The sequence below is a fragment of the Zerene cesonia genome, chromosome 11, assembly GCF_012273895.1.
Source record: "Zerene cesonia ecotype Mississippi chromosome 11, Zerene_cesonia_1.1, whole genome shotgun sequence".
Taxonomy (NCBI): domain Eukaryota; kingdom Metazoa; phylum Arthropoda; class Insecta; order Lepidoptera; family Pieridae; genus Zerene; species Zerene cesonia.
In genome coordinates this window covers 2,533,581-2,557,786 of record NC_052112.1, presented here as the reverse complement: position 1 = coordinate 2,557,786, position 24,206 = coordinate 2,533,581, and the positions used below count along the sequence as shown (strand labels likewise).

At 31.9% G+C, this 24,206-nt stretch overlaps 1 protein-coding gene across 2 annotated transcripts in view; it reads left to right on the top strand.

Moving 5' to 3' along the window:
- The first annotated feature begins 19,179 nt into the window (after positions 1–19,179).
- LOC119830591 (nascent polypeptide-associated complex subunit alpha, muscle-specific form) overlaps positions 19,180–24,206 on the top strand; it is a 67,055-nt gene continuing 62,028 nt past the window's right edge. The window contains exon 1 of one of the 2 annotated variants that reach the window (XM_038353662.1): positions 19,180–19,288. In XM_038353662.1, coding sequence (XP_038209590.1) covers positions 19,276–19,288 — 13 coding nt within the window. In that variant the 5' untranslated portion in view covers positions 19,180–19,275. Of the gene's footprint in view, positions 19,470–24,206 lie in introns of both variants that reach the window. The other variant, XM_038353660.1, reaches the window with a different exon arrangement.

Sequence of the window (24,206 nt, the reverse complement as noted above, 5' to 3'; positions counted from 1 at the left end):
TTATATGGTCGATATGCATGATACGTCTTGTATCTTGTTCGTGTATATAATATTGATGTAATAATGTTAATTTTATGAATGCTCCGAAGTATCTAATTGACAGTCTACATCACTTTTATGTAACTTCATATGTAAACTCTGAGTTTAAGGTATTTCTCATTTTAGAAATTGCAATTCAAATTACAATATCGGCAATGTAAAGTACTGGATTTACACATTTGTCGACGGAAACTTATTCGAATTTTGACAGTTATCAACTCGCACTTTTTCAATCCTTATTTCAAACTTATTTGAATAAGAAGTAACAATATTATATTATTGTGTAAAAAGCATTTTATTGGGCGGTTCAATTTTCGGTTTTGAAAATCGTCCGTAAGTGAAAAGCGCATTGGAAAGAAGTTAACATTTTTAACTCAACGTGGATTCATCAAGTCGTAAAGGGGATTATTATTTCGTTCAAATCAAAAAGTTAACATCAGTATTAACCTACCGTATAATCGAATTTACAAATTCTTTTACGTAAGGAGAATTACCATTCACCCGTTCCGATAGACGTCAATATAGATTCATTGTTTCATAATAAGTAATTCTGCAAATAGTGAATCGTGCAGTGAAATCAGAACCATAATTCACACTGAAGCAAATTAAATCTTTTGTCTTAAGAGGACTTTCGAAACCAATCATCTTATTTAATAATAATGGACACGGCATATGTAATTGTGGGAACTCGTGATGTTCGATTGTTCACATCACCAACTTATTTTTTCTGTGACATCACAGATAACGTAATGATTATACTGTTCTCATCTATATTGTCAATTTAATTATTTTTATAGAGGTGATATTTGACACCCACAAATGCATTATGTGCATTAACATTTTATTTTTACAATTTTTTTTTTCGTTTCCTTTTTATCGAATACTTACCAGTTTCGTTTCGTTCGCCCAAGCTTCGCCCGTGGTAAATATGTCATACGAGTAGTTTATACTTGATAGCAGTGAAGCATCACGTACAAATCAAACGCTGAAAGAAATCAGATGAAACGTCACAAACTCTCTACCTGCTTACATTATTAGTTCCTATAAATATTTTATATTATTAGTTCCTATTGATATTTTAGTAGTTTGCCGCCCGTGGTTGAAGGAAATTCCCCTGGTAATAAGAAGTTTTATCATGGTAATAAAATTATAGTTAAAAACTTATATTATGCTCTCACCTGTTCATCTATCTCCAGCCACAAACATCCGTTACGTTGTGAAAAAACTTTAACAAACAAAGATTCTTTCGTATTTATAATAATTTAAGTTAAAGTATCCTTGTTATCACCAAATATATCTACTATCCAATTTAAATTAGTCTCGTAAGGTAATGTTAAAAATATAAGAAATTTATAAGAACAAGGTAGATCTCAGTTAAGCGTTATTCATTTTGAAAAAAATAAAACAAAAAATGGTAACTTTTTATAAAAAACAACTCTATTAAAACAATATTCATTTCCACTATCACTACCTACCAGACGCACCAAACCAACAATACAAAAGTCTATCTGTATTTACAAATCTGAGTCTAGAAAACGTGTAAATAACGCTATCGAAATTTCCACTGAGAATATCAATAACAGGAGTCATGAGAGCCTGTACCATAAAGATATATTTAAACTATAAAAGTATCAATTAAAACCTCACCTTGATCATATCTCAGTCAGTATGTTACTCCAGTGTTTCCGAGAGATTCTCACGAGTGCTCCGAGTGAAACCTGATGTCACCAGCGTAATTTGCTTTCACACAATACTTGACGTGTTAATTGCTTTATGCAGTTACTATTATACAAACAGGGCCGGATTTAGAGGTCTAGAGGCTTCGAGGCAACAAAGGAGTGGAGAAACTTTGGCCCCAAATTACTTTAAAAATAAAATTTACTATATTTTAAAGTATCTTTTGGCCGGCCCGACCGGCCCTGTAAAGTGAAATGTTTTGTTAATGCTGTTTATGATGTTATGATACTTGTGTGGAGCTTTGAGACGCACTAAGCGTATATTTTTTTTTTGTGCGTCCCTACCGGGAATTGAACCCAGGACCCCTCGGTTCTACGCTCACGCGTTAACCACTGTACCAAGGAGGCGGCCACAAAAAAAAATGTCTCCGTCTGGCAGGACACAGAAGGCTGATCACCTACTTGTCCCTAAAGAAAATCGATCAGTGAAACGGATGTATATCATCTGCCCCATACCCCACTAAGGGACACGAGACTTCACTTTAAGCGTATATTAATATACTTATAACATAAAAATAAATAATAAAACATTACTTATACACTAACATTAACTAATAGTTAATAAACTATTGATTGGTTATTGCTGTGAGGAGATCAGACATCTCTATCTACTTTTATACATTTTGAATTATAATATCAGATGAATGATAAGATAAGATCAAAGGTATTATCTAATACATCGCTCATCGTTATAGAAGTGCCGTTAAACAAAAAGCCATTTCCCGACACAAATTTAAACGAAATAAATTATTCAGCAACAGAAATAAATCGTAAGCATCTCTTTGTGTGCTATAAAACAGAATTGGCGCCATTTTGATCTTTATTTTATTGGTTTGGCTTTACACAATTATCTCCAAATAACTACAGACAGTCGGACATCGTCTGCGTGCTGTGCTGTATTTATATGTATTGTGTTTTAAGTTATTTGAGTTTGTTTTGAGAATTATTGACTTCTTCAAATTACGACTCAGTTTGATAAATTTGATTTGGTACTTATATATACCATGTATAGATCAGTTTGATAAATACGCATATGTTCAACGTATAATCAAATCTTATTAATTTTGAATTTGCTTAATTTAATTGTTGGTTTTAAAATTATTCGACTTTTTCTTTTTTTGTTATGAAGATTTTACAATTAATAATCGATAATAATATTATTTATATTAAAGGTGCGTCATATTAAATAATCTAACTCGAAATTATCCCCGATTCTATGGAGCTTTAGGACACAGTTTTAAATAAATTTCAATAATTACAACCAAAAAGTATCTTTAAAATTTAATCGAATCATTATATACATAATATATATTAGTTTGAATTTCTATGAAAAGCTCGAGCTGTGTACATCGAACAATTAACTTCAATTTTTAATAAGGTGAGCAGTTATCGTCGACTATAATACATATATCTATCCCTCTCTGTTCTACCAGCTCCATGAAATTATAAAAGGGACAGGTGATATGCAAAATATATGAATGCGTGCAGCATTGCATTAATCAAGATTTAGTTGCTTCATTTCCTGTACCTAATGGGCCAAAACATTAGCAATTAAGTTTTTAAGATTGAAGCTAACTCCACACCTACATGAATATGAAAGGAATCATGCACATGCCACTTTATTCACGCGCAAATATTGATATATTGTTGAATTTTCTCACTTCTACAGTTTTAATAAAATTGTTATCTATTTCAAGTGACGATACTAATTATATATAATTTTTAGTTTTATAGCATTGAAATGCTTTATAAATGAGAAATTTTGAAAGAGTAGAAGAAATTCGATTACTGTGGCAGGATCACGGGTGGCCGAGAGGCTAGGCGTTGCTACGGTTAGGCGAGAAACGCAGATACTAATTATATTTATTACTTTTTTTTTAATTATCTATAGTCAGAAATCATAATTTAAAATGCAAGTATTTTCTATTGAAGCGGATCTTATTACTTAATCAACAAAATAAATTCAACAATGTCGAAACCTGTCTGAATATAAATATCGATTTAAAAATATTATGCGACTGCAATGTATATTAAAAAAAGTATCTATAACCGATCGAGACAACTATATATGCTTACCTAAATACATTCATTTCTGTAAGTATTTGTAAATACAGTAGGCTATAAAAGTGACATTGATATATACACGAATTCATACAGTCATATCTAATGCTAAAACAACCACCAATACTGATAACGTAACTTAAACAGTAGGTATAATAAAAAGGTCGAGCCCAAATAACATTTGAATTGTTTTGAATGTGTAAGAAATTACATAGAAGTGTAAGCACTATAACAAAATGAGAACGGAACAGTATTGGTGAACCGATAGTAAAGGCGATAGGCATCGCAATTACAATTAACTAAGTGGTCTCAATGAAATAATCTCACTCGTAACGATCTATTGTTCTCGTATTACAGCTTTCCAAGCCAGTTTGAATAGCATCGGAATCAATTTCTCTATATTAATTAAAAACGTCTAGGAAAACGGTGGCTTGTAGGTGAATCACATGAAATAAAAATTTAAAAAGCCCCTACCACATTTTGTGGTGACATCTCACATTTGAAATTAAGTACAGTAGTGTTTCAATATTCAGGTATTTTATTTATTTATTTATTAGCAAGGACAAATATTACATTCACAATGATGCTCTGCCTTCTGAACTAGGTTATATTAGTATTAGTCAAGCACTTTAATTTGATACCCGTATGGAGGGAACTGTTAAAAATATTGAGGTTAACTTTCTTTTTGCCGACCTCCAACTTTGATCGAATTCCATGAGACGTAGCTAAAAACAGCCGTAAATCTTTCAAATGAAAGACTTCTTGAAATCTGTCGAGTGTCGATCCGTTTGAGAGCTACGCTACCACAGACAACACTCCCACACACACACACGCACAGACATCGACGTCAGGCTTATAACACCCCTGCTTTTGTTTTTAAAATCACTCGTCCCGATTTCGAAAGCATCAAAAATAACCTCTTATACAATATCTTTCAATAATCGACATAATTTCAAGAACTACTAAATCTTCAATTTCATTACCTCGCGCAATAACAGACATATATGTTTCATTTATATTCATAGAATTGTTTTTATGCATTGTTATATATTGCGCACCTGTTGGGCTCAATACATTAATACTTCGAGGTTGTAATTAAAATTCTTCATGCTTTAGCTACTCGTGTGTAACTTTGATTTTTCCTTGATTGAATCAATTTTAGGTCGTATTTCTTTGATCCAATTTATAAAACGCACGATATGAGTGTATCTATTTTTTTAAATACCACATAGGAAGAATATTTTTATGCTTTTTTATTTATATTTAAAAGTTTAGTTATACATAAAACCATATAGAATAAAGAAACCCGAATTTGAATGATTTCATTCACAGGGATATCAGATATATTTCACACTTAGAAACTGATACAGTACAGAATCCGTATCCATTATCAGGCGATGACAAAGGCTGACTAGTATCAAAACATCCTTGTAGGGCAAATCTTTGATACTTTAATGATCTGTCGTCATCGCAATGAGATATTTCGACAATTGTCGTAATCGATATAAGGGCTGTCCACTCGTTTTATTTTAAATGAAATTATCCTCATATATTTTTGTATGTGGGAGTCGAGAACGCTTCAGGAAAAGGTTTCCTTTTGGCCTCCGGCTCCTCCACTCACCGTACGAAACACAGTGGCATGCCACTATTTTACTGTTTTTTTTGAGGGGGTGTGGTACTTCCCCGGTGCGAGCTGGCCCAATTCGGGCCGAAGCGTGCTCGACTCTGACAATTGAAATTTGATACCTCAATTTTATTCGCACATAAAAAATCTCAGCGTAATTTAATTTTGTGGAACTTGATGAAAGTTCCATACTATTGCAGAACTGTGTGTAGTCTTTTTTAAATTATAGTAATAAAACGATAGAATCCCGGCAAAATGTTTAAATTGTTGCAGCCCTGTTCACTTGACTTCGCAAACACATTCCCTGACATTCTGGGATAAACAAATTACAGTTAATTCTGTGTATGACGAATGCATTTTGTGGTACATATAGATATAACTACAGACGTGGTTATATAAGTTATTAGGTTATAGTGAACCCAAAGTATTCTACTATATCTAAGTATCTACTACTTTACCAATAAACAAATCTACAACCATTTATTTATTTTGTTTATTTATTCTTCATTGTACACGCCAGAACAGAGAGAGATGAAAGAGAGAAATTAATAAAGTAATCAACATGCAATATATAAAGGACAAAGCGGTCTTATTGCTCAAAAACGATCTCTTCCAGGCAATTATCAGTTATTGTGTAATTAAAATATATTTACAAACTAACTTATTTACATTAATCATAAAATCACGTTATAAACTGTTACAAAATATTATATAGTCTCATATTTCAAAAAACCCATTAACTCGATAGATCTGTCCTGAATAGTCTCTATACCTGACAACTAATTTAAAATACATAAATTTACGTTTTCTTAGCAAGATCTCATTATACATATAAGATTAAGTCTTAAATTCACTCATGACGGCTTTATTAACGGTCAGTTCCAAAAGATAGCATCTTACCTTTGATCTATCTAAATTAACGATTAGTTATGCGCGTGCGCAGCGAACGCGATTGGAGATGTGTCGTTTGTAGTCAGCAAATGTTACCACAACATACAGTTATATGAAATTAAATAACCACACTGACCTCAGTTTATATTCGTTCATACCTCAATCATATCCACTTCTCAAACTAAATTCTTAAAAACATTATTCGGAAACTCATATGCTATCTTATGTTTAGTGCTTTGCCTACGTTTTGATAAGAGTCACCATAAAACGGCATCTTTAAAACAATCATCAAAATCTATATAATTCTATACTTATTATAAGAGGCTGAAGAGTTGTTTTTTTTCTTTCTTGAAAGTGCTTACCTCAGAAACTACCGGATTAGATGAAATTTAGTACAGCGATACTTTGGAATAGTTTTAATCTCGAAACCCCATGGGGACGTGAACTATGTGAAGAAAACCCCTAGACTCTTTACCTTCAGTTTATACTACTCGGGCTAAGCCACGGGCAGAAAGCGTCTTAGTAAAGGTATACGAAACAAAATCAAAATATTGTTTACATAATCTAATTCGACATTAAATCATAACTGTTTATTAAAGCATCGATATCATAACGATCGCAGATGTTTCGGATTACGCGGCCCTAGAGTTCTCGGAATGCATCAGTATGGCCTCGCCACCTTTCAGAGAACAATACTGTGGTATTGAGTATTGGAATTTGAATGAAAACGTAAGCAATATAGTGCTGTTATCTGATTTGTAATTTATTTCCACGATACATATTTTACTAACTTGTGTTCTATGGCACATATTTATAAGTAATTCAGAAGGAATGTACAAGTGTTGACTATATGGTGAAAGCTTTACTAATATCAATAAATAATATTTAATCAATAATATTGTACGGACGTATCGTTTGAGATTGTAGGTATAATTCATTACCAGATGTACTAGCTAGTTTTGAAAGTTACGAATGAAGAGCCACATTTTATGTAAATGCTTTACACTCTTTTTTATCCTGAGTCAAATCAGCTTAAGTTGGGACAAGCGTCTAATAATAGATAATAATGAAAACATGTGTTAGTTAATCTTTCATTATAGATACAGTGCATTTTCTATTAAAATAAACCGTTTGTAAAAACAAATATTTTACAATATCATGACGAAAAGTAAGTACCAGGCGCACAGACAATAGAGGCGGTGGCCACACTCCTTCCTGGACGGAACAATGCCCATTGTAGCGACCGCTGTACCATTTCACCAGCAATTACGTGAGCTACCGATCACACGGATGTTTATAATAAAAGTTTAACCAATCTTACACTTTTAATTCTATTGTTACTAACGATTGCGCTCAATCCAATTACGTTTGCTTCATGATACTTTATAATCATAAAATAGTCATAAAATATTTGCGCCATGAAACCCGTAAAAGTGAATAACTAAATCCATCGGTTTCGGTTTGACTTATATGTATACATAGTTACATACTAGCAAGGGTATGTTGCATGTGTCCTGCTTGATCGTAATATTTTTAGTGGCGAAGTTTTTGAGTATAAACGCCACAGTTAAAATAATAAAACAGAAATAGATGTACTTCAACAAAAAAGGCATCTAATATTTACATACTTTTTCTTTGCTTTCATCCTCATTCCTTGTTACCAAGAGCGCATACCTAACAACAGAATTTAGCAAACAATGCACTTTGTTCGTCAGAAATCTCATTAGCGAGCTCTCGCGGTATATGTTTCCCTGGTAAATCAGAGCGGTGTGAATCTCTTAACAATTAACATTTTGCGCGGGAAAGTTTTGTTAATCGCCTTTGTAATTTATCTCATAACTATGGTAAAAACAAATATGGATGAACGTTAAGATTTAAAACAATAAACATTCACATGATTACAAAGATACATTATCTGCATCCAATACTTGTTTCAATATCACCATTATTGTAAATGACAATATTTATTTTTATGAAAAAACATGGAAATGGTAACCACTATAGAGGATTCGTATAATCCGTAATAATCAATGCATAGAATACTACATGCACCCCGCGGTTTCACCCGCGTAAATCCGTATCCCGTAGGAATATCGGGACAAAAAGTTGCCTATATGTTATTCCAGTTGTCCAGCTGTCTACGTAACAAATTTTATTGCAGTCGGTTCACACACATTCTTACAAACTTTCGCATTTATAATATTAGTAGGATATTAGTAGGTATATAGAACAATATAAATTGTCTATGATTCAACAACAAAGAATATATATTAGTTACATAATACCCTAGAATAAAACTTTGTTTTAGGTTACATTTATCAGTCTCATTTACGGCCGGTTTGAATATACGACTTCAATTCAAAATCTACAGATTAGGATATTTAGTGTGTTGTTACTCGCTTCCTTATTGAAATTTATAAGAAGGAGAAAGCGATAAAAAGTTACCATGCATTCGAAAACGTCATCTTTGATCCACCGATTACTGATCAAAGGTCGGTCTTTGTTTGTTTTTAATACAGAATATAACATTTTAACAATGTTATATTTGCTAATTGGTAAAATTCTTTATGCATAATTCTGTAACACGCGTGATTTATTTGCTGAAACCCAGGGATACTCTTTAAACTCCATGTTAATTAAGATTAAAGCTCAGGAATTTTAGCAAGACAACAACCTGCTATATAATTTGAAAACTGCTCTCTCATATAAATTACACTTAACATAAAAAGTATAAACGGATATCGAGGCACTATAATTTCTTAATTTCTCACTAAAATTCTAAGAAACTAATTGGTATTTCTTGCGAAAATATCTCTCCACAGCTTGCGGTTCAGTATTTGCGCGTACAATCTGTCGCAACCATTGTAGTGGGCAGGTGACCCGTGGAGAATATTGTGTTATATCGGCCCAATTGCTTTCAAATTATTCTGAAGCAAGACCAACAAAGTACTTGTAATTTGGATAATAAGTGTTATTGGCCAATTGGATGTGGCGTGTAGTTGGAGAAAGGAAGAGGAAGCAATAGAAATTCTCCCGATCGATCTAAAAAGCTATATTGCGATTGTAATATACAGCGATGGAATCTTCTTTAAAATTCTGGTGTTTTATTTCGATACTGAATGCTGAAATTACGGACTCATTCGTATGCTGCTAGAATAGACACTTAATAATCACATTAATACATTTTAATAGATTTATTTCATGTTGTTGTGAGTTGGTTGCCAATGTCCGATTATGCCGAAATTTTATATGAAATAAATTGATATACAAGTCTATTCTAAGGCTTCCGATCGTTAAATATCAACATTTCATTAAGCTATTGACGTTTTAACGTGCATCACAAAAAATAGCCAAGCGAGTTCCCAGAACGTTATCTAGTTGATCTGCTAATCGAAGATCAAATACAGCTTGTTAAGCCAATTAGCGTACTTTTATAACGGTTAGTTACGGTTCTAGCTAACCCTTCTGTTAAGTATGATAGTTTTTGCATTTTACATTAAATGTGACTGGACACTCAGTAGAGTGGAGTCATCTGCATTTGGGGTGATAGACATTTCATACACCAAATAAAAACGTGTATGAGCTATTTTCTTGTGTTTGATTTTACGCGAGTATTATACATATAGAAATTAAAGACTTTAACGGATTTTAAACACGATTTATTCGTTATATTATTAACACGACGTTTCGAACACTTTACTAACGTGGTCACGTTTAAAATCCGTTAAAAAGTCTTTAATTTCTAAACGTCTATGAGGTTAAAATATCACCTCACGTTAGAGGGTTTATAGTTTATAATAAGGGCAATCTTAAACGTTAATGTGACGATAAAAATAACTGCCGTGTGGTCGTAAGGGATCGTTTTCTAAAACTGTTGTTAAAAATAATACCGAAATATTTTTACGAGCGAAAACTGAGTAATTATATTTTAAAGATCATGTTTGCCAAGTTAATAGCGTAATCTCATGAGAACATGTCTACATTATCAAGCAAAACTTTTATTTGTTTGTTTTTTCTTTCTTATTTTTACTTTCTTATTGGCATTTCCTGGACACTCTATAGAACTTCTTCCATAATCGCTAACTCATGACATACCTACAGGTTTTTACCTAGTCTGGGAGTTAAAGACTTCATTACTTCAATATTCTGTCTATAAATTATTATTTATTACACGCTTTTTATTAGCTTCACCTGTATGTTTGTTTGTTTGTATGTTTGTTTGTTTGTATGTTTGTTTGTTTGTAACTGACTTCTTTGGGCGCGATTTTGACCCACTTTAAACGGCCAGATTTCGTTCAAACTTTGTAGATTTATTGAGGACCGATGACAATACACTAATTTGATAAAATTATTCCAGTTTTCAATTTGCAAAATATGATTTTTGTTAAAGCGTGTTTTATAGTTTTTTTAAACTATTATATTTTATTTGTATTATGAACATAATATTGATAATACTTCTGTCTGGATTATGAGAGCATTGATATAAATAACAATGAACGGTCGAACTGTTCGGATGCACTCTTACGTTGCATGATATGATATCGACACGGATAAAATAATGATTCGATTGTATATCTGTACCCAATGACGAGAAATGTCGTTTAAATAATGATAAAAAAATTATTTTATTATTCGGCCTGCGTTTTTTCCCGCTGATGACAAATCTTGTAATATATATAAATCTCGTGTCACAATGTCTGTCCTCAATGGACTCCTAACCACTTAACCGATTATAATAAAATTCGCACACCATGTGCAGTTCGATACAACTTGAGAGATAGGATAGTTTAAATAATTTTAATTACGATAAATGACAACCCGGGCGGAGCCGGGGCGTGCATCTATTTAATAAATATGGATGTCTTACTCGATAGATGTGAAATACAACAATTAAACATGGATATTCAGATTCAATAGTTTCTATTTGTAATATGTGGAATGGTAATTCCACTTTTACTAGCGCAGGAAATAAAACTTTTACTCTAGATGGTGATAGAAAATATTTCTTGTATCGAGCATGTTTGTCAAGTTAGAAAAAACTAACACTAACGCAGAATAATGTCTTCGTCTAAGGAAATACGGAAGAAAAAAACGGAATCACATGAAATTTACACCATTTTCCACGTTTAACAGTTTATTTTTTATAGTAAGTAGCATAATTCATTATTTTTCAAAGATATGAAATACACACAGCTATCTACATAATATAAACCCAAATACAGAATCAATTTTACATATCTCATTTATTTAAATGCATATCAGCAATCAATTAAAAAATCACTGCTTTAAGAAAACCGTGCTCTAAATCTTGAAATAGATAAAAACCTAAACACACTATAAATACTTTCGCAATACGGCACAGAAGTTTATATTCATCGAGATAAACCCCGCGCCTATTGTTTGCTGCTCTATCTGACAGCTGTCAGTGCCACAGATAAGATAGTAAAATGGATTTTTTTTTTATTTATTTCGACAAGTTCTTTCACCGGATTAAACTAAGTCCCTGATCCGATAATGCGGTGACATAATTGGACATTACTTTCATGTTAAATGTTTAAAGAAGTCTGATAACTTTCTATTATAAATTAAAATAAGTATTTAGTTTCTCGATAGATACTTAAGTAAATGTATGTTCTTTATTATTTTATGAATATGATCGAATAAAATTTTCACGGAAATAATAAGCGATAAAATAGCATAGAAAATTATGAAAATCGCCTTCTATGTGAATTCAAAATGCGTTCGATAAAAAAATTCATTGATTAAAAAAGTTATACATTTTTTTTTTGTATATTAGAACGTCATGCATTCATTAATTGTGTTGCATATAGTTTAATATGTATTAAGACCTTGCAACATTAATAATTTATCAAAAGTATTGAAAATCAATGCGGAAATTTCGCTTTCGCTTATGTTTGAACGTGAATAAAATAACTCTAAATATTAAAGATTTCCGATATGATTATCTACTTCAATGGCTTCATCGATATGCTTTACATTTACAAATCTGAACTAATGATATTAAAATGTTTTATTTGTTCAGTTTCCATAACATAGAAAATCCATTTTGTATTACCTACTCGTATTCGTCGTTACAATCGTATCATTTAAAAATGACAAATTTTCTTAAATGTCAAATGAAAAAATGTAATATCATTTAATACCCATTAATAATCATAAAATGTATTTGAGTTCATTTGATAATTACAGAAATAATAGTAAAATCGTTTTATTTTTTTAGAATAGCAGAGCCAATTCAATATAAAGATCAATGGTGGCAACACTCAATGTTATATTAAATTACGTAATTATATTGTTATCATTTTTATTCACAGCTTGAAGCATCCACTTTCTATCAACAGAATTATCAGCAAATCATAATAACATGACGAACCAATTTCTTTGTGCACTGGCTCTCTAATAGTTCTGATTAATGATGCAGTAAGTTATTACGTTCGATGTTTATTTATTACTAGCTGATACTCGCGGCTTTGTATGCGTGAATGGTCTTCTTTCATTCTCAGGCATGTGCCGTTATTCCAAGAGGTCCTTCGTACTCTGAAAGATTCGGTAACTATATATTATGTAACGTTGTAACAGTGGGGTTTTAGTCGGTAAGTATCCGACATAATCCGGTTCCTTTCCCCGGAAGCTGTGGGTATCTATGCAACATTTCCCCACTAGAAAAAGTTCCTATGTGATAAGCTCGATTTTATTTATTTTTCACATTTTCACGATTTTCACTTTTCTTCTCAATTAATTTGGAACAAAAAACCCACATTCTCATTAAGGATATTTTAAAAGGATATTTTTTATATATTTCCCTATAAAATATTCTTATATATATATATATATATATATATATATATATATATATATATATATATATATATATATATATATATATATATATATATATATATATATATATATATATATATATATATATATCTTTATAATACTAGTATAGATTATAGTTTTCACGTAGATACTTAACGTTATAATTTTAATTTCTAAAATATTGAAATATGTATAACAAAAGTATGTACCTTACTGATTTATACTTTCATAGATAGTACCTAATCTTGTAAAATAACGTATTTAGCCAGATTGACGACATTATTCTTAGTGAAACCGATCTTATTCAACTATCTTGATTTTTATTTGGCTTCCAGTCCAGCCACATCCTGTTTTAATAGACTTTCCTTTCTCACTTAATATAGGTATAAAATGTGAAATAATTACCTAATGGTATCAAATGAACGCCGTGCAATCCATTAATTTTGTTTTGTAAATAAATTGATTCTAATTTGTGTGAAAAAAAATTAAATCCTTGTGTTTAAGATATCTTTTCTTACTTTGTTACGCAAACTTTTCAATGAACCCCAATAAATGTAAACAAATCTTAAATAGGATACATTTAGTGGCCATTACATCACACGCACAAGATTTTTTTGGCGCGAAGCCATGTACTACGAAAAACTATGCAATACATATATTCGTGCGGAAACTCACGGCGGGCGAGTGCCGACGTTCAAAAATTGCGACAATTTATTATTATCTGCACACTTTGTTACGAATTTAGGCTTGACGTGTATAAATCTACAAGACAATAAAATGCTTTTGTATAAGATGAGTTTAAAATAACATAAAACATAAAAAGTAAAATCAAAGTAACCATTGCTTTATTTTCCTTTGCTTGGAACAACCAGCTATAACATATATTTCTCATTATTCCCATTAATTACACATATAACGACTATACAATCACAAAAAATTAAACAGCATTATAAGTTTTTAGAAAGAAAATATAAAAAAATATTTATTTAGACAACTCTCCGAAGCTTGATGTCACTAAATCAAATCGAAATGACAATGTAACATCATAGTTTGTGTCTCCTTACACCACCACAGATAATAACAAAGTGACCTGCATTACTCGTTGAAAAACATGACTAGGTACAGTACACGGTTGAGCATACATAATAATATTTCTCGTGAACATCCGTTCGTTATTAAAAACCCATTAGACATTAACTCTTGCTCTCTGTAGAAACTCCAACTCATTTCTTGTGTGTAGTGTGACCAAACATAAAATTGATCCGCTAATGTGAAAAAGATATGAATTCAAATGCTTTTTAGTAAAATACGTTATAGAAGTGTTTTTTTTTTATTGCCATATTAATAATAAACCGATTCGGAAGGTAGCTTATTCAGAGAGAGCAACAGAAAACGGCAAGGAACTTAAGAGTTTGACAATATTAAATATAGGCAATAATTGGTAGAATTTATTAAAAGAATCATATTGTATCTACTTATAAAATGTTTACTCAATTGCATAATGTCGAATATTCTCTTATTAAAAAACAGTAAGTAATAATTTTATACTATAATGCCAATGAAATGGACTGTTCTTTAAAATTTCGAATCACGAAATAATATAACGGTGTACATGCTTTATATTAATTCCCTTTTGATGTACTTTTCACACGGCCCCCACGGGCCGTTAAGCGACGGTAGGAAGTTGCGTTACTGTGACTTAATGATTGGATGCATTACCTTGTAATAAGGAAAGCAGAGCAAAATGCACACAGTTGATAACTAGAATCGTTGCAAAAATATCAACTGATTATAATATTTGATGAGGGCAATTGCTGGTTACTATTGAGCAATTTGTGGCGATACGACCACAGGCTTTTTAATTCACTCAAAATTCTACATATTGGGAACATCATAAAGAAAAAGATAATTAAAAGATTGAAAGACTGCAGAGTCTGGTCGCAAATTTTTATATGTATACTTTTCCCAATTTATCCGTCTTTTCCAGCGCTGATCGTCTTGTTATAGAGAGATGCACCGTCCATTTCATAAATTTTGTAGCATTGTAATCACTTATGAAATAGTTGAAGGTAGTTCACAAACAACAATTTTTGTATGACCTTCAAGACATGTAACATCTCAGTCTCCCCGTGACCACGCTCGCTGTAAAGTGTACGAAACGTCGGGTTAATAATATAATAAATAAATCGCGTTTAAAATCCGTTAAAAAGTCTTTAATTTCTAAATGGACAATACTCGCGTAAAATCAAACACAAGAAAAGAGATAAATGATTACTACGTAAGTAAGTTTTTGTCGTTTTACCGATTCAGTTGGCCCTACGAGTTTGTAAATGACTTTTGATATCACATCTGCACCTGCTATGTCCGACGATCTTAAATATTCTTAAAACACAATGTTATATTATTCGTTTAAAATCTCATATTATTCATACTGTCATATACACACTGGCGAACCGCCAATCTTTTGTACAATACAATATCATAATCACGTCATTTCTGCGCGCTGTTTAATAACCACATGTGTGTTTTCTCTTCTCACCTGACCTTATCGTAGATAGGCGATAAAAATATGAAACGTATAATATAGTATTATATTATCTGTGGTATATGTATGTATGTGTATGCAAGAGATTGGAATGAATTATGTATGCTGACGGATGCAATGGCAAAAACTTGTAGAGCTTAGAATTAATGATCCGAGAAATGTTATATGATTGCTGAGAGCATGGTGCAACCTTGTAAGAGTATTGAATATAAAATCATTATTTCATGTGATAATACTCAATTGACGTAATATTTCAGTCGTGACTAATTAAGTAGAAAAGGAATACGTCCAAACGTCACTGCATAATTGATTCTACATACATTCAATTAGTCTTTATTAGTAGTTTTATATATTATAAACTAGCGGTCCGCCCCGCCTTCGCCCGGTACATATGGCCTATAGCCTTCCTCAATAAATGGGCTATCTAACACTGAAATAATTTTTCAAATCGGACCAGCAAATAAACAAAAAAACAAACAAACAAACAAACTCTTCAGCTTTATAATACTAACATAGATTATTAGTGGTTTGGGACTGTGGGAAATATATTGCATTTATATTTTATTCTTGTATATTATTAAAACATTCTTAATCAGCTATAAATAATATAATTGTACAACAAGCTGTGATTAAATCAATGGTTTTGCAAGAAAAGGGCAGGAGTCAGACATTACTTGATGGGAGTCAAATGTCGTACGTTTCTCTCACATTAATATTATATTTGTTGTATGAGATGTAGTTTTATCTAAATTTAAGAGAAATACACATAATTTCTTGTTGAGAACGAGGTGCGATGCCACCATATAAGTGTATAATCTATAGACGCATAGTACTAGGGTGGATAGTATAAATTGGAAATAAAATATCTTTGGGCAGATATGGCCTCACATAAAAATCGGATAAATATACCCTATATTCTATAAGGATCTAACTCCTAGTGCAGAACATGTTATATCTGTGAAGATCGTAAGTATATTCGTTCTATATTAACCTCGACATACAGTTTATACTAGCTAGTTTAAATATGGCCACCGCAAAGTTATTTAGGAGTTTTACGTAAGCCAATAACAACGCAGAATTCAAGCATCAAATATTCAAATAATACTCATGTTTCCAGGGCCCATTTAAATATCTCAACAGACATATACCATTGTAATTAGTGAACCTTTTGCAAAGTAATTAAATCAGTTAGTACAGAGCGAATGGGATTGTGATTTTCAGTTTAGCATTAGACTGAAGAGAATGTAAGGTGTAAGGTATAATTAATAACAAATACAGCTGATAGTTTGGCGAATCTCCAGTCTTGTAACTAACGACTTGTTTACAATATAGTGATTTCTGAACGTAATAGTATGAATGACACGTCCTTGTTTTATCTCGTATTTAAGGCAGTTTATGCTCGTACAATGGATTCACATAACTATATCAAATTGTCAATATTACATCAATAAAGATCATCGATTTATTAATTTATGAAAAAAGTATCACAAATGATTTTTAAGCTATTTTTTGAAATTCCTATCGAATTATTTCACCTTGAATTTACATACCCGTTTAAATTGTTGAATACTCTCTTCTTAACATTATACATAGCTCAGTCGTCTGGTATATTTATATAACACTAATTGATAGAAACAACTGCTACAGTCACGATACTAACCTTATATATCTCTCGCGTGTCGTACATTGTAATTTGAAAATACATCTCTCCATATATGGGATTATGTTCGTGGTTAATTGTATATATCACGAGTTAAACTTTCAAAGAAAAATTAGGAGAAAGTTAGTAAACAGAACTTAACCTCGCGTGAGATAAACTGATTAATGTAATAATGATTGCGATGGTTGGGAATTGAGATGACCCGAGATGGTAATACTGGCTCTCATAATAATATATTATTGTTATTAATTGTATTATATCACTTCATACAAAGCGGATGTACTTTTATAAAAAATGAACAATAGAAGTATATGTACTTGTATAATTTAATTATATAAACGTCTGAGAGGAAAAATAAATTAAAAATTACAATTTCGCATCATTTTACTTTTTCCTAGTCCGATTTGAAATATTCTGTCAGTGTTAGATAGCCCATTTATGATGCATATAAGGCCATAGACTATACATCACAGGCGAAGCTGGGGCGGACCACTAGTTCATTATAATAATAAGGACGTTTCGAAAAAAGTGAAGGCAGAGACATGCATATTTTGTATTATTTTAACAATCGGAAATGGAGGTAAAAAAATAATTTTAATGAAATTTGATTTGCTTTCGTAATTTGAGAAAACTTAAGGAATTGTAAACATTTATTACGGTATATATTGTATAACAGTGTTACGTGGAAACTGCATGAATTAGGGATGCCTTTTAATTTTATTATATCATAACTATTTACTACAATTTTAGCACAGTTATGCACAAAATGCAAAAACCATAACCGATTCGAATACTTTTTTCATGAGCACAACTAAAACCAATTGATTTTCTTATTACATTGGGTATTTACAGCTTTCTTTATAATCATTGTTATTGTTTCAGATATGTCATTTCCTTATCTTTTTGAATTTGTTACCCGCTGAAAATACTTTTGTAATCTTTATGAAGATGATTTAATAATTTAATTATTATTCAATATTTGGCTAACGCTTGATGTTAAAGTAACGAGAAATCTAATGGTTTGTATTTTATAATCTTACTTAAACTTAACTCATGACTTATGAGCAACATTAACAACATTATTGATTGACTATTCATCGACATTTCATTATTTCACATTATAAAACAGCGGGGTCAACGTCCTCTAGTCACGACCTTGAAAACGAGCATGAATAAAAATGTGCCACAGGTCAACTTTACCAGAGTCCAGTGAAACTGTTTGTAACGAGACACTTACAACTTTGGTTCACGATTACAACTAGTTTTAACCTCGTAATTGTATAGCATAAAACCTTGTGGGTTGTGCGTCCCTTCAAATGCGTTACGTACCATACGATATTATAATAAAATATGTAATAAAAACCGCAAGATGAAGTGAAGGTTTTATATGGAGAACTTTACAATTCAATAGCTGTATCCTTAAGTTAATAATAATAAATTATTGCAATGCAAAATATATAAGTAATTTCATCATGTGAAATCCAGGTTTCCTCAATTCTATGACTCGGAATATTACACACCAAAAACGAGAACTTTTGTATAAAATGAAGATTGTAGAACCAGGAGTTTATTATACCTTATCGTTTGTTAATATTTTTGTGTCATTTTAGTTTTAATGCAAATTAAATTTTCTATTCACATTGAATCAAAAGCCAGACTTCAATAAAATTATAAACAGGTTGAAAAGTTTTTTCATATTTTATATTGTCGAATGCGGAGAGATCGCTGCGCGAGCGCCAGTCGCCAGCCGCCGCCATTGCCCATTCGCCAAGTCGCCAGTCAGCTATCGCAAGCCGTCACAGGTAGACGTGTGTGCGTCGCGTATGTGCACCTGACCAGATCGAATCCAATCACCGTTATCGTCCTAAATGACGATCTAATGGACGGACGAGGTAGTCCATGCATGCCCGTGTTCTCTGTGTGAACTTGCTTGTGGAGTGCAGTGTTGTGTTCATGCCGACATGGAAGAGGTTCGGATATCGGATTGGCCCGAACCTCCTGGCTCTCATGCATGGCTGCCCGCTTACGGCTTCCAGCATGAACTATTGGAAAAAGACGACTATTTTAACAACGGTGAGTGGCGCTTAGTGAAGCAAAGAAGGCCGTTCAATACCCTAACTGCGACAGGCTGTGGAATGCAAATTGTCTTTGTGAGCGTTCAATGCACTTAAAAAAATCCATAAAGCATGAAAAACTTCGTGTCGAATGTACTTCGCATGGTTTTGCAATGTTTTTGTTACTCACCCAGCCCGATTATATACTGATGTGCATTGTTTTAAGTAATTACTCGCTAGGTAGGTACCTGATATGTTTATTGTTCTGAATTCGTGTGGAAATAATAGATTCACATGTATAAACGATTTTATACACAAATAATTAATGCAGTTGAAAAGAAACGATTTACTGGTTACTCCTTTATAGGCAATGCTGCTAAAGCAGTTTAATAAAAGTCTTAATGTGAGAGTTTACAAAATAGCATTATTAGAATAAACTCTACTTTCTTACCCGCGTATTGTTATGGTTATAAGGAGATTGTACAAAAAAAAGCTATTTATTTCTTTTAACATAATTAATGTATTTAATGATTAATTCATACGAGGCAGGACCTTTTTCACGGCTAACTCCAGTGTCAACTGTTAACCCTCACAGATAAACAGGAGTATTCTTTCATTTTAAAAACACAATATGAATCAGTGAGTTGAACAGCTGATCACTATTGTATCGTTCAATCAACATCGTAGTTTTATACACGATAATATAAACCCAGAACAAATCAGTCGGAATCTGAAAGAAACTGAACTATTTACGTACTGAAGGTTAAAGATAACTGGGATATTGCAAAACAATTCAATGGAGCACCTTTATCTGCCCACATAGCTTTTGTTTCATCACTATACTCGTGCAATTCACCTGAATAATAGGGTTACCAAATCACAATTATATAGGTATAACGAGCACACATTCGATTATTTTTATTGCCAGCCTATAAAATAATATTTTATTGGATTACACATAAATACTTACACTTTAATTGCACAGTGGAGAGAGCAGAACAGTTAATCTAGTATCATTTGCATACAAACAATTTATACTGAATGATTGCTCTCTAAACAATAATATCACACTATTACAGGTATTGGTAAACTATCTCTAAATTATTATCTTTATGATAATTTATCAGATAAATTTCAATTCCTTTTGTTAGCAGCCCTACCAAATATTAAGAAGTAACAGTAAACAGTGCCATCTCAAGTGTAGGTGTACGGAAATAGTCACTCATTTTAATAAAGAACCACTATAGTGAAAACTGCCTCAGAGAAAGTGTGTATGTAATTATATCATATTCGAAAAGTTTCAAATCCATGGCAAATAAAATGCCTTTCACGTGAAATAAGTACTTGCCAAATTGTTCTTTTATTGTTATCATATATATTTGAAATGAATATGCTATCTTCTGTTATGATTTTTGCTTGTTCGTTTTATCAAATTGCATGACGCACGTCTTATTTATATATATGAAAAGAGTAAAATTAACAATATTTGTGTATAAGTAAATATATGAAATGCCCTTTAAATACTCATTAGTGATTAAAAGGGTAAAATACAAATGATAAAGTTATCTATTTTGCAATATTTTGAATACTTATCTACGGATTACGTCATCGTTTTAACAGTAATTGCCACAATGAGTACAAAGAGCCTGTGTTATTTTTACAATTCTCTTTATATTTTAATTATAAAATAAAATTGAATAAAATAAACTAATATTTAAATTCATAATCATCATCATGACTAAAGGTTTTTTTGCCTGTTTGTGTGAAGTTATAAGTTTATAATTTTAATTTTTGTTTCTCGAGATTAACAATTCAACATGCATCAATTAGGGCTCCAGGGTTAAAGCTATGAGAAACAGCGAAATAGTACAGACAATTAGATATATGGCTCCGTTATAAAAATATTGCGGATCTAGCAGTAGTAGTAGATTCGTGATAAAGTTCACCTTGATCTAGGTGGTCACCAAATGTTATCTCTAACGTAAATATTTGCACAAACAAACGTCATCGAGATAAACATTTTATACACAACTTTCATCTCAGGTTGAATTATGGAGATTTAATAAGATTCAAGATAGAGCGAAAGTTACAAAATTTTAATGAGTATCCTCTGTTTCGGTATTGATTTATTTTTTATCTTTTATCTTGAACTGTCCTTTTTATCTTGAACGCTCCTTATTAAACAAATCGAATAGATATAAGTGTAGCGATAGTAAAGAAAATTAATCTTAATGAAACTAGCATACTTACGTCCAGACGGCGGTATTCATCTTTATAAATTCCGCTTAGTGGTTGTAGGGAAACATGCTGTCAGACCAGTCCTGTGTAAGGTCATTCGTTATCTGTGGGCGAATCGCATACCTGCCCTGCGCTTCCTTTGCACGATGGCGCTTTTACTAAAAAAATAATTTAAGAGCTCTATGCCACATTTCAAAATTGGAATTCAGAAGTCATTGTCCTGTGCTTTTATTAGGTTTTCTGGTTTGTCGTCCATGATATTAGACAGCGGTGTTGCCTGCAAATAAAAATATAATGCAAGTGTACTTATACAATTTAATTATTTATAAATTATAATAACAAATTTTGCGTACCGTGCGTATATATTGATGAAATTATTTAATATGCCGGCTGTATGCAGCGAGCAACCTTTACATTACTATTAGTTCGCAATAACCTTCGTTCTTGTATCGAGCCTGCATGACTGCAATATCAATAATAAATAATAAATCACAATGCAATATTTTTTTCACGTATAAATAAAAATTTGTAAAATGTTCAAATTAGAAAAGCAGTTTACTTTAAAAAGCTTATCAACGAATATAAAAACAAATACGAAAATTCTTATTTGAACGTAAGTGTCTCTGTATATACACATACGTTATGTTAATAAAATAACCATGTATGAAAATATGGAAAAACCCTAATAGGAGGCTCGTGTCCATGCAGTGGGATCATATATGGACTGATGATGATAGAAATATATCGCTGTATAAAAATCTGAAGTCGAGTCCGCTTTTTTAATTGAAAAGTGTTTAAAAATTAGTTTCAGAAAACGTGACATGAAAACTTGTATCTGTGTCCATTTTAAAATATTATTGAGCACAGCATACGGTGTAAAATGATAGCAATTAATATCTAGTTCGCCTCGAAATTCATTTTGTTCAACATGCAAGATATTTTCGTGACTGGAATATAGGGCAGTGGATTGAACATGATTTTTTACGATTTATCCGGTGTAAGATATATACTTATGTATAATTAAACATTGTTGTTTTTGTTATTTTTGCAACATATTCGTTTTATTACAATAAGATGTTTGGAAACTATCGTGTTGGATATATAATTAGACACGGTATGCATATAGTTTTTTAGTAAGTACATTTTTAGATCCACAAACGCAAAATACGCCTTTGAACTTTTTAAAGAATGAAATTGTGTGGACAAGAAAGAAAGCAATTATTTTTATAACTTATGTGCTATTCTGCTACACCACTCCTAAGTAACATCAAAATCAGTTCCGTGGTTTTCGCATGAAAGAGTAACAAACGCACATCAATCCATTTTAGGAATTAGCAATTAGCATAGCAGTAGTTTGTTTACTCCGAGTTATCCTTTTTTATTAAATCAAAATAGTAACTTATTGTTTGTTAACAATAAATTTATTATCTTAAATCTTATAATACGCACGCAATAATTGTATAAACTGATTGCAATTTTAAATTTAATTGCGTCTTATCTAGCGAAAATTCGTTTCTACAAAACAGGTCACCGAAGTCGCGACAGGATGGTACCGTATGACCTGATGACAATAATTTGCTATTTAACAAAAATAATCACGCCAATTAGTTAGATACCCGGGCTACACACCCAAAAGAAATACAGTCGAATAATAAAGAATCTCCTTCGTTTTTAAGAACGTCCGTTAAAAAGTTATTATCATCTACAATAGCTGAAAGTTATGAAATAAATAAACATCTAATTTTAAACTATGTTCACTTGACCGTAAAAGATTAATACATGTATCAGTGACACCGGTGTAATTGCGTGTTATATGCTAGAAAAAAATATAAAAAACTTAGTGTTTTGCGTGTGCAAAAAACGAGTACACAACTGGTGATGTGATGCGCACGAACGTTTAAAATTAAAAGAATTAGAAATAGCTAAACATCGCAACGTTCGTAATTGTTATTATTGAGGTCTTCTGTGCGAGAAGTGGGCACAGTTTTGCTTCGATGGGACATGAATAGTAGAATAAGTGCGCCTTTTTTATAGTGGGGAAATCTTGCGTAGATATCCACGGCCTCGGGGAAGAGGTCGTGGGTTATGTCGGATTCCTACAGACTAAAGCACCAATTTGTTCCGTCGAGACGCATGCTTAGTTATTGTCCCATTTGTTACAGAAGTTGTAATGATTTTGTTCCAATTAAAAAAAAAATACTTATGTAATGTTTTGGGTGTTTTTCAGTTATACTATACTAGCTGCGTCCCGCGGTTTCACCCGCGTAAGTCCGTATCCCGTAGAATATCGGGTAAAGATAGTTGCCTATATGTTATTCCAGTTGTCCAGCTGTCTACGTACCAAATTTCATTGCAATCGGTTCAATAGTTTTTTTGCTTGAAAGAGCAACAAACACACACAGATCCTTACAAAATTTTCGCATTTATAATATTAGTAGGATAGTAGGATAAAAGTTAATCTTTTTGTGCAGAAGTGATAATTTAATTCGCCTTAAGGGAAAGCTTCTTGATCTTATCG